This window comes from Chiloscyllium punctatum, chromosome 2 (assembly GCF_047496795.1).
Source record: "Chiloscyllium punctatum isolate Juve2018m chromosome 2, sChiPun1.3, whole genome shotgun sequence".
NCBI classification, from domain to species: domain Eukaryota; kingdom Metazoa; phylum Chordata; class Chondrichthyes; order Orectolobiformes; family Hemiscylliidae; genus Chiloscyllium; species Chiloscyllium punctatum.
In genome coordinates, this window is record NC_092740.1 from 45,094,697 (window position 1) to 45,107,335 (window position 12,639).

General features: G+C 38.9%; 1 protein-coding gene across 2 annotated transcripts in view; it reads right to left on the reverse strand.

Moving 5' to 3' along the window:
• The window catches only part of utp15 (UTP15 small subunit processome component), a 41,020-nt gene that overhangs the window by 10,534 nt on the left and 17,847 nt on the right, over positions 1-12,639 (reverse strand). For both annotated transcript variants that reach the window (XM_072581654.1, XM_072581657.1), the window contains exons 4-11: positions 7,777-7,961; positions 6,867-7,045; positions 5,567-5,692; positions 4,468-4,603; positions 2,532-2,616; positions 1,992-2,138; positions 1,185-1,286; positions 215-348 (exon numbers count right to left, since the gene is read on the reverse strand). In XM_072581654.1, coding sequence (XP_072437755.1) covers positions 215-348; positions 1,185-1,286; positions 1,992-2,138; positions 2,532-2,616; positions 4,468-4,603; positions 5,567-5,692; positions 6,867-7,045; positions 7,777-7,961 — 1,094 coding nt within the window. The remainder of the gene's footprint in view (positions 1-214; positions 349-1,184; positions 1,287-1,991; positions 2,139-2,531; positions 2,617-4,467; positions 4,604-5,566; positions 5,693-6,866; positions 7,046-7,776; positions 7,962-12,639) is intronic.

A 12,639-nucleotide genomic window follows, 5' to 3' on the forward strand; every position in this document is an offset into this window, starting at 1 on the left:
TCACACAGTAGGAGGAGTTGGGGAGCATGGTTCTACTGGTAATATCAGTGCAATCTGGGTGGAAAAGAAAATTGGATTTTAAACACGTGAGTTACACCCAAATCATTTACACTTGTACTTTCTGAAATCAGAGTAATTAATTAAGTAAAGAGTTAAGCTATCTAATTGTGTACATTTATATCTATAGTGTACATGCAAAGATGAAGGCTCATACCTGATAAGGAAGCTAAGGAGAACGCTGAGCTGTTTTTCATCTCTTCCTGCAAGTGCATTTTGAAGTACTCCTCGGCGGTTAAGTTCTTGCATTACCCCTGTGGTAACCTCTGGCGTCTTTACCCTGACATTTGTCTGCAAGGTAATATCACTCAGTTCAGAACAGTGCATGTGTCCAAATTTACGCTAAACTTGACATAATAAAATGGTGAACTTACAAGTCATCATTGTAAAGTACACAATATTAAAAGATCGTGCAAGTTTAACGTATGAATTAATAAGTATAGTTTACCCAATTCTAGTTCAATGTGTTTACTTAATGAACAGCTCAGTCATACAGACATTAAAGGTTCTAAGTCTGTGCATGTACGTGAGGAGTGCTGAAGAGATACATATTCACGATTTAATTTCAAAAAGAAAGGTCTGTTCCCAGAACAGTTGCTGAATCATTTAGATAAAAAAATATAAATGCATACAAAACCAGTTAAAATCATGATATTTCTGAAGTGAAGTAGTTGATTGGCATTGCAAGAACAAAATCTCATTAAAAGGGTACTGACACTATTATGTATTAAATTTACACTGCAACATTAAAGTTAATTAGCAATTAATGTTCTAATGCAGCAACTTCACAAAATTGGAGGAGATGAAGGTGGGCCACCATTTTTCCTAACGTCACAAATCATGAGCAACTTGTGGCAATTCACGAGTTCTTGCTTCCTTGCCATATGTTGCTGGATTTACACGTTAACAATAACATATGCCATTAAATTTTCTGGTACTCTGGCAGCAAAATTAGATGCATTATTTCTTAAGCAAGAACAATCCATGCTGAAATTCAGGATCCATTCCAAAATTGAAACAACAAAACTCCATTTATTATGTTTGTAATTCACTGCAAAACAAAAATCACTCAGCATTAGTTTACAAACTAAAGATGATGTACAGTGAAGTAAAAGAGAGCTTTTTACCTCCAGAACAGCATCAAGTGCAAGAGAAACTCGGAAACCTTTCAATAGCTTGTCGTACTTCTTCAGGTGAAATTTCACTGGCTTACTGACCAAAAGATCACCCTGTGATAAAATGAACATGAAAATAAATTAGTTGCAGGATATTAATGAAAATATAAAATGCTGGATAATATTGTAGCAAAGCAAAACACATTTTTCAAATAAAGTACTAAGAATTCATATTTTCATCATGAAATGTGATCCAGTTATTTGTAAACACAGAAAATATGTGAATATTGTTGAAGAAAAACAGATTTCAGAAATGAGCCACATCAAAACGGCAACAATGAATTGCATAGTAAGATGCAAGTGTCTAATCCAAGATCTGTATGGAACATATAATAATATTTAACGTGGCAAAACAAAGAGTAGAAATCAAAACAACAGATAATGATTAGAATTTATAAGCAGTCAAGCATTTGTGAGGTGTAGTGGATGGAAACAGTAAATGCATACAGCTAAGGTAGAAAATCAACATACTGATGAAAACAGTTTTTAAAAAGATAGTTTGAGAACAGTTCTGTAAAAGCTATTTTATAATTTTTTTGTTAAACCTTGGAGATATTTGGTCACATTAACAGATGATCTATTGAATTTCACAAATAAAATTAAAAAGTAAGTAAATCTGACCACAAAAACAGTAAGTTCAACACACAATGTGGAGCATCCATTATTGATCGTATGCCAAAGTACATTATTTAAGATCATTCTACAAAGTGGATAAACAAAAAAAAAACAATTATTATACAGGTTTTATAAACATTTCACCTTTTTTGGCATGTAATCTTTTCCTTTTATGAAAAATCTGTAAGACGGTCCCTTTTTCTTTTTTTCTTGCTTATTTTCATTGTGCTTTCGATGACGAATATTCAAGACACTGTTAGTCATTCCAACAACAATGGCTTCATTTTCAGGCTAGAGAGGAATGTATTTTTGTAACAGTGGAATGAATCACTAGAATTCATTAATTTTTTTTAAACTTGTTCACTGCAGAAGAAATGTGATACTAAAACAGGCTTCAGTCCCCACGTTTTGCGAACAAAGACAGAAATTTTTCACCAAATTCTTCTTAATCATTACCTAGTAATTACTGCCATAAAAAACACACGCACGAGCATGGACGATAGATTATGTTTGTAACTATCTCAGGTCTGCTGCCACACAAAGATCTGCTTCAGCACAGCAATAAATTTTTCGCTACATACAATGTTAAATGGCTCAGTTGTTGTAAAACGATTTAAGTGACTCTGCACATGCTTAGAAAAGATCATAATTACCCATATAGTTATAAACACATCTCATACTTACAGCTAAAGCCAAGCTCAGAATGGCTGCCGCATAATCCAGACTGTGGACTACTTTGTATGTTGATGTACTGTAGATTTTCACATGCCTGCAAATTTAAGTTCTAAGATATTATAATTGTATAAATAGATTATTCTCATTTTAGAAGATGGTTATGTTTTGGACTGTCTTTCCAGATGCCCTGGAAAAGGGGATGGTGTGAAGGTGCGTTGGACTCTGCCCAGCTACATGCCTAATGATGATCACCATGGCAAGAGGAAGTTCAGGTCAAGACTTATCGAAACCAAGTGGCATACTTCTCACCTGAACACAGAGCAGGTGAGCTATTCTTGTTTGTGTAGACCTCCAGGCAGTCTAATTAAAAAGAAATCTGGACAGAGTAATTCTTCTCAAGAGAAAGAAGGAACAGCAGAGGGTAAAGTGCTGATTTTGTCTGTTTACTTCCAAACAAAATGCAGAAAGTAAGGCAACAAGACAGAAGCTGTGGAAATTTAAAGGACCTGGAAAGATTTATCCTGTTGAGGCCACAGAAAAATCATATCTGAAAGAGTCATACAGCTGGAGGTGTTTCCAGAATTCTCGGAAGACTGTACAGAAGACATCTTAATGGTCACTAAACATTGCGACTCAGCACAAGAGGCAGGAGTGAGTATGTTAGAAGCTGGGAACAACTTTGGACTGTTCCTATAAAGACTGCACTTACGCAGAAAGGAAAGAATTATGTATGGGATGTCTTTGCAATAATTTAGGGTTATAATGGAGTTAGGATTAGGGTTAGAGTTTGGCAACATAACGTCTAGTCAATGTTGAATTTAAAGTTTGGGAGAAGATTTGTAGCTCGGGTGCTCGTTGTGGTTCTGTTCGCCGAGCTAGGAATTTGTGTTGCAAACGTTTCATCCCCTGTCTAGGTGACATCCTCAGTGTTTGGGAGCCTCCTGTGAAGCGCTTCTGTGATGTTTCCTCTGGCATTTATAGTGGCTTGTCTCTGCCGCTTCCGGTTGTCAGTTCCAGCTGTCCGCTGCAGTGACCGGTATAGTGGGTCCAGGTCGATGTATTTGTTGATAGAATCTGTGGATGAATGCCATGCCTCTAGGAATTCCATCAACAAACACATTGACCTGGACCCAATATACCGGCCACTACAGCGGACAGCTGGAACTGACAACCGGAAGCGGCAGAGACAAGCCACTATAAATGCCAGAGGAAACATCACAGAAGCGCTTCACAGGAGGCTCCCAAGCACTGAGGATGTCACCTAGACAGGGGACGAAACGTTTGCAACACAAATTCCCAGCTTGGTGAACAGAACCACAACAATGTTGAATTTAATTTGCTACAGTAAAGTCTTACACCTTAATCTTGTGGGTTCCTTTTGGTTCGTCACTGTGAATTCAAATAATTTAAGTCATTGGTTTCTACCAGGATTGCAACTACTTAGCAATAGATAGCATTAAAACCACTTTCATAATATGCTTAAAATGCTAACAGAAACTCTTCAATTACAAATTCATAGACTTTTAAAGCATCAGAGGAGGACACCTGGTCCACTACAACTGCACATTACGAGTTATCCAATGTCTTTTTTGTTTTTAAAATATTTGTCCACTCCACTTTAAAAGCTATTATGTGTTTCTGTTTCTACCACCATAAACCTGCCAAGTATTCCATACAATTATCTTAAATTATACCTTCTAATTGCTTACTAATGTAAACAGCTCATCTTACTTAGCACATTAGAACTTTCCAATTTTAAATATTTTGATATGCAAACTATCAGGATGTAAATCTAGCTTTACATAGATTGCATTGGAAATTTCTATTAATGAACACAATTTTAAACAAGCTAAAACAAATAGGTATTTTAAAAGAAAAGCAAAAACCACATCATGCACATGCAGATGCTATTTCAATTCCACTGAATTAACAAAGAGCTTCCTACCTATCAAGAGAGCCTGAGAGGAGCCTCTGTCCTGAGCTACTTAGACATAAGCAGGTGACGGTCTTGTGGTGGTTTCGTAATGAAACCAGCAGCTGTCCTCCTTTCAACATATCCCAGACTTTAACATACCGCCCACCTTCATAAAAAGAAAATGCAGTCAATTAGGTGGACAAGTTAACAAACACATACTTACACACTCATGAAATGGTTGATGTCATGTAAAAGTTAAACCCCAACCTTTGATCAAAAAGTTATTCATTTATTCATTCACCTTGTGCATAATTTAACCTCCGGCATTTGGCAAAAATAAAATCCAAACTCTTTGTATTTACCACCCACTTAGCATGGTGGTCAAATTTGTCCTGATGCAAACCCAATTGATAGAATCTTAGAACAACATACTGAAAGCAATTGTTCAGCTTCTCAGGTCTGGATATCTCAACGTGTCAAGACTACCATCTCACAGATCTGTGCTACTTTTGGGGGTGGTGATAAGAGAGGTGGGGATGATGGGAAAGGTCACAAATATGTCAAATCTGTGATCGTGAAACAATGGAAGAGGGTGGATTTCAAACTCTCCATAATGTTGTGTATAAGTTGGCCCTTTCATCTTTGAAACTGAAGCTTTACACAGGTATATAAAAGATATATAAAAGTCATAGTTATCAAGACAGCAGACAAGTTTCATTATAAATGATGATGACTGATAACTAGATTTCATAAAGGAATATAGAAAAACAATTCACAAGGCACATTAACATTGATACTCAAAATGTCAGTCACTAGATCAATGCTTCTGCAGTTATAGAAAAACTTACAAAAGAAACAAAAACATGTTTTGGGCTGTGAAGACTAGAAGTATGCTAACAAGTATTGGTCTATTCTCCAGGTTATATGGCATCTTAAAGGTATCTGACACAATATATGAATCTACTGACAATAGAGACCATGCATGAAGGGAAAAAGATGTGAATGACAGTCAATTTGATGAAAACTAGTAGGCTACCTTAGCTGGTTCCTTCATGTTTGTCACCACAGCTAATTTAAAAATATCAATAATTTAGGACAATAATTTTCTAAACAACAAAACTATACTGACCTGCTGATACAAGAAGTCCACCTGATGGAAAAAGCAACACACTCTCTACTGGCTGTCCATGTTCCATAGTTATTACACTTTTATCCATTCGGGCATCAAACACCTTCACCATGTGATCATACGAACCTATGAATAAGAAGAATATTAGAGATCGTTGGGAGAGCAGAGTACAAAAAAGGCACCATATGTACAATATTAATACATACATTGAAGCAGCCTATGTCCAAATGTAACAAGACCTGGACAACTCTCAGGCTTGGCCTGATATTTGACAAGTAGTAATCATGCCACAGAACAATATCTATCTCCAGTAAGAGGAAACCTAACCATCGCCCCTTCAGATTCAATGGCATTACCATAGCTAATCCTCAACCAAGAATATCCTGGGGGTTACCACTGACAAGAAGTTGAACGAGGATATCCATAAAATACTGTGGATGTAAAGCAGGTTGAGTTTAGGAATCCTGAAGTGAGTAATCCACTGACTTCTCAAAGTCTGTTCACCACCTTCAAAGCAGAAGTCAGTAGTGTGTGATGGAATACTCTCCATTTGCCTGGATGAGCGTAGCTCCATCAATGCTCAAGAAGCTCAACACCATCCAGGACAAAGCAATGACTTGATTGATGTCCAAGTAACTCCCTCAACCACCAACAAACAGTGGCAGTAGTGTGCACTATCTAAATACTGCAATAATTCACTAAGGATTGTTAGATAATACTTTCCAAACCAGTGTTTCTACCACCTAGACAAATGAGACAGACACGGGACACCAATACCTGCATGCTCTTCTCTAAGGAGCACATAACATCCTGATTTAGCAATATATCATTACCCCTTCACTGTCACAGAGTCAAAATTCTGGAACTCTCACTCCATAGCACTGTGAATATCCTACTAAATGACTGCAGCATTTTGAAAAGGCAGTACACCAATAACTTCTCAATGGCAATTAGACGTAGGTAATAAATGCTGATCTAGTCAGTGACATCCAACTCCAATTATTTTTTTTAAATGCCAACTGAGAGAATAATGATCAGTGAATAGATTTTGCTCTACTTCAACACATTTAAGTAATCGTAGGAGCAACTACAGCACAAAGAGCAGAAGCATAAAATTACATTGCACTTACAAACTGCCAAACATTGGAAAAACTGGCTGGAATGTATTAGCATCCAAGAAGTAGGGCATACTGAGTGAAGAATTGATGTTGATGAATTGTTTGAGTAGAAGTAGAATCAAAGGAACATTGTTACTGAACATATTTACTTGCACACTCTTGTTCCAATAGTAATTACATACCTGTAACAAAGAGATCTGCATTCAAATTGCTGGTACAACCACATCGTATATAATCAGTGTGTTCTTTAAAGCAGTGAAGTTCTGTTGTGCTTGGAATGTCCCAAAGCCGGACTGAATAATCATCTGATCCAGACATCAAATGATATTTGTCAGAGGTGAATGCAGTGACTTGAACTGCTCTGAAAAATAGATTTTATTGATACTCAATTGATCTTTTGTGCCTACAAATTTTATAAGAATAAACAAATCTATTCTGGATTTTTATCATAGAATCACGGCTCTCTTCAAATTTCCTGTCATTCTATTTGATGAAAAGTCTTAGAAATGCTGCCTGACCTGCTGGCTACTCCCCATGTTTTGCTTTTTTGCAGATTGTTAGCATCCAAGTTATTTTGCTTTTGCCGCTCTAATTTTAACCCCTGTTTAGAACTTCTTGAGGTTTTTCTCACGATAAAGGAAGACGCAGAAGGGATCAACTCTGATTGCTGTAAAGGTGGTGGCAGACGCTATAAGCCAAATCATCTTCATTTTACAAGATTTTTCAAAAATAAACCTTCTATGATCCAGTGATTTTCATAACTAAATATTTTAATCGTCCATTAGGTCTGACCAGTTTTAGAGCCCATGCTGGAACCATCATTTCCTGGAGTTAGACGCATAAATCCCAGGTGAAAGCTGGAACACAAAAATTAACTAATCTTCACTGGGACAAACAAAATTTGGAACTCAAGTGTAAACAGGTTTTCTACTCTAGGCAAAATATTGTTTTACAAATTTCTTCCAAAGTGAAGTCTTTCATACAGAGAAACAGAAACTTTGTGAACATCAAAAATTTGCATGTTCATACATAACTATACTTAATCACACAAATTATCTTCTCCTCGATTTTAAGTTTTCGCAAACAACTTACTTAGTGTGGCCACTGTATTGTCTAAGGGCTGCTCGGCCAGCAACATCAAAGAGGCGAACAATACCATCCTCACTGCCTGCAGCAAGCAGCCTTCCATCATTTCTGTATGTACCACAATATGCTGTGTCGTTAAATCGGGAAAACGTTTTTAAGGGTTCTTGAGAATATCGACCATATATGTTGATCTAAATCAAAAAAATGTCGGCATTATGAAACCATTCATCAGGTCCTTTGTTGCAGCAGCTGATTTAAATAATGAGAGAGAAAGGTATCGAGTCATACAAATTAGTGGGTGTCTTTTCTAAAAACCCTAATTTAGCACCAGCTGATCCTACACTAGAATTGTATGCAATACTGAGAAGACATCAAGATTTATAACACTGACACAATCTGGTCATATTACAGCATCCATCACGTCCTCTAATGTAATCAGTTCAATTTCCCAAAAACCAGGAGGCTGAAGGGTATACTGTGATGCAAAGTGTGAGACTTGCATTTATGTTAATATCACTTCTTTTACAATTTGCATTTTGAGCTAGTGGCGTGTGAGTTTGGATCTATGTGAATGAAGGGGTTTAACGATTAACTTGCCCATACTTCTGGAGCCATTTTTAAAATCAGTGTAAAAAAGTGAGTCCTTCGAGTGATAATTGGAATTTGTTTACATCAGGGAATGTTTTACAAGGGGACAGCATAAACACTGAAGAGTATTAGCTTGCTTTCAGTGAGAAGGATCAGGAATTGATTGTTTTTCTTAGGTGAAAACAGAGCTGGAAAGCTTTGGATTTCAGTTTGCAGAAATCTTGATTCAAGTTAGATGTATGTATGGAATTACGGGTCTAATGATGATGATGGAATCATTGCCAAAAAATCCGAAATAGTTCACAAATGTAATTTAGGGGAGGAAACTGATCTGGCCTCTATGTGACTCCAGACCCACACAATATTGTTGACACTTAATTGTCCTCTGGGCGATAAATGCTGGACCAACAGGTGACACCCACATCCCACAAGTGAACTAAAACAAAATAAACCAGGGCTGATTACAGAATCACACAATCCCTACAGTACAAATTGAGCCCATTCAGCCCATTAAGTTTGCACAGAAACCCACAGTTTCTCCTAGAGAAAGGAGTTAGTTTAGAAAAGTGTAAAGTAGTTTATCTCAGGTTTTAGCTTGAATATTCCAGACCAGAGATGCTTGGTTAGAAGACTTAAAAGTGCTTTTTGAAACTGCAAAAAATCTAATTTCGGTTGAGTAACTAATCAAGGAAGAGACCAAGTTCTCAAGACCGTGAACTAATAAAAAGTTAAGTCAAACCGCGGATTTAACAGAATTATCTCCGGTGTTAAGAGTTCTTTAAAAGATGACGTTGGGATATGTCAGATTGTATTTTGACTATATGTTTCAAAAATGTTTAAAATGTGCCATATGTAAATATGGCAGAACAGTGGCACTGTGGTCAATGCTGCTGCCTCACAGTTTGGGTTCAATTCCAGCCTTGGGTGACTGTGTGGAGTTTGCATATTCTCCATGTGTCTACATTGGTTTCTGCCAGGTTTCCTTCCACACTCCAAAGATGTGCAGGTTAGGTTGAGACTGGCCTTCTAAATTGCCCCATTAGTATCCAGGGATGTGCAGGTTAGGTAGATTAGCCATAGCTTAAGGGGATGGGTCTGGGGAGAATGCTCTTCAGAGGGTTGGTGCAAACTTGATGGAATGAATGGGCGCAATTTGCACTGTAGGGATTGTATGATTCCGTAATCAGCCCTGGTTTATTTTGTTTTAGCTCAATTGTGGGATGCGGGTGTCACCTGTTGGTCCAGCATTTATCGCCCAGAGGACAATTAAGTGTCAACCATATTAGGACATAGAACATAGAACAATACAGCACAGAACAGGCCCTTCGGCCCACGATGTTGTGCCGAACTTCTATCCTAGATTAAGCACCCATCCATGTACCTATCCAAATGCCGCTTAAAGGTTGCCAATGATTCTGACTCTACCCACTCCCACGGGCAGCGCATTCCATGCCCCCACCACTCTCTGGGTAAAGAACCCATCCCTGACATCTCCCCTATACCTTCCACCCTTCACCTTCAATTTATGTCCCCTTGTAACACTCTGTTGTACCCGGGGATAAAGTTTCTGACTGTCTACTCTTCTATTCCTCTGATCATCTTATAAACCTATATCAAGTCACCCCTCATCCTTCGCCGTTCCAACGAGAAAAGGCCGAGAACTCTCAACCTATCCTCGTACGACCTATTCTCCATTCCAGGCAACATCCTGGTAAATCTTCTCTGCACCCTCTCCAAAGCTTCCACATCTTTCCTAAAGTGAGGCGACCAGAACTGCACACAGTACTCCAAATGTGGCCTAACCAAGGTCCTGTACAGCTGCAACATCACCTCACGACTCTTGAATTCAATCCCTCTGCTAATGAACGATAATACACCATAGGCCTTCTTACAAACTCTATCCACCTGAGTGGCAACTTTCAAAGATCTATGTACATAGACCCCAAGATCCCTCTGTTCCTCCACCTTACTAAGAACCCTACCATTAACCCTGTATTTCGCATTCTTATTTGTTCTTCCAAAATGGACAACCTCACACTTGGCAGGGTTGAACTCCATCTGCCACTCCTCAGCCCAGCTCTGCATCATATCTAAGTCCCTTTGCAAACGACAAATGCCCTCCTCACTGTCCACAACTCCACCTATCTTTGTATCATCTGCAAATTTACTGACCCACCCTTCGACTCCCTCATCCAAGTCATTAATAAAAATTACAAACAGCAGAGGACCCAGAACTGATCCCTGCAGAACTCCACTTGTAACTGGGCTCCAGGCTGAATATTTACCATCTATCACCACTCTCTGACTTCAACCGGTTAGCCAGTTTTCTATCCAATTGGCCAAATTTCCCTCTATCCCATGCCTCCTGACTTTCCGCATAAGCCTACCATGGGGAATCTTATCAAATGCCTTACTAAAATCCATGTACACTACATCCACTGCTGTACCCTCATCCACATGCTTGGTCACCTCCTCGAAGAATTCAATAAGACTTGTAAGGCAAGACCTACCCTTCACAAATCCGTGCTAGCTGTCTCTAATCAAGCAGTGTCTTTCCAGATACTCATAAATCCTATCCCTCAGTACCCTTTCCATTACTTTGCCTACCACAGAAGTAAGACTAACTGGCCTGTAATTCCCAGGGTTATCCCTATTCCCTTTTTTGAACAGGGGCACAACATTCGCTACTCTCCAGTCCCCTGGTACCACCCCCGTTGACAGTGAAGACGAGAAGATCATTGCCAACGGTACTGCAATTTCCTCTCTTGCTTCCCACATAATCCTAGGATATATCCCGTCAGGCCCGGGGGACTTGTCTATCCTCAAGTTGTTCAAAATGTCCAACACATCTTCCTTCCTAACAAGTATCTCTTCTAGCTTACCAGTCCATTTCACACTCTCCTCTTCAACAATACGGTCCCTCTCGTTCGTAAATACTGAAGAGAAGTACTTGTTTAAGACCTCTCCTATCTCTTCCGACTCAATACACAATCTCCCACTACTGTCCTTGATCGGACCTACCCTCGTTCTCGTCATTCTCAGGTTTCTCACATATGCATAAAATGCCTTGGGTTTATCCTTGATCCTATCCGCAAAGGATTTTTCATGCCCTCTCTTCGCTCTCCTAATCCCTTTCTTCAGGTCCCTTCTGGCTATCCTGTATCCCTCCACTGCTCTGTCTGAACCCTGTTTCCTCAACCTTATGTAAGACTCCTTGTTCATCTTTACTAGACATTCAAACTCCCTCGTCAACCAAGGCTCCCTCACACGACCATTTCTTTCCTGCCTGATAGGTACATACATATCAAGGACACGTCGTATCTGTTCCTTGAAAAAGTTTCACATTTCCACCACATCCTTCCCTGACAGCCTATGCTCCCAACTTATGCTCCTCAAATCCTGTCTTACAGCATCGTAATTTCCCTTCCCCCAATTGTAAAATCTACCTTGTTGTGCGCACCTATCTCTCTCCATAACCAAGGTGAAAGTCACAGAATTGCGGTCACCATCACCAAAATGTTCACCCACTAACAAGCCCATCACTTGTCCCGGTTCATTACCTAGTACCAAATCCAATATGGCCTCCCCTCTGGTTGGACAATCTACATACTGAGTTAGAAAAGCTTCCTGGACACACTGCACAAACACCGCCCCATCCAATCTACTTGATCTAAAGAGCTTCCGATCAATATTTGGGAAGTTGAAGTCGCCCATGACTATGACCCTGTGGCTTCTGCACCTTTCCAAAATCTGTTTCCCAATCTGTTTCTCCACATCTCTGCTGCTATTGGGGGGCCGATAGTAAACACCCAACAAGGTGACTGCACCTTTCCTATTTCTGACTTCATTGTTGTGGGTCTGGAGTCACAGAGGCCAGACCAGTTTCCTCCTCTAAATGACATTAGTGAACTATTTCGGTTTTTATGGCAATGATTCCATCATCATCATTAGACCCATAATTCCATATTTTTTATTAAATTCAAATTCTAACAACTGCCATGGCTGGATTTGAACCCCTTTCCCCCAGATGATTCCCTGGGTCCATGGATTATTAGCTTTATGATAATATCACTAGGCTACTTATTCTATCTTATTTTCTTTTGCATAATAAATTTCTATTTTATTGTTAAACTTAATTACATGCTTGTATTTCAATGAAAGCCCACCTCACTAAATAAAAAAAACTATCAAGTCAATTGATGAATATGACTTCAGGTCACTGGTAGCTTTTTCATTTCCAATTCAAAAAGGTATGGTTTCAAACCCATTCCAAAGAGTTGT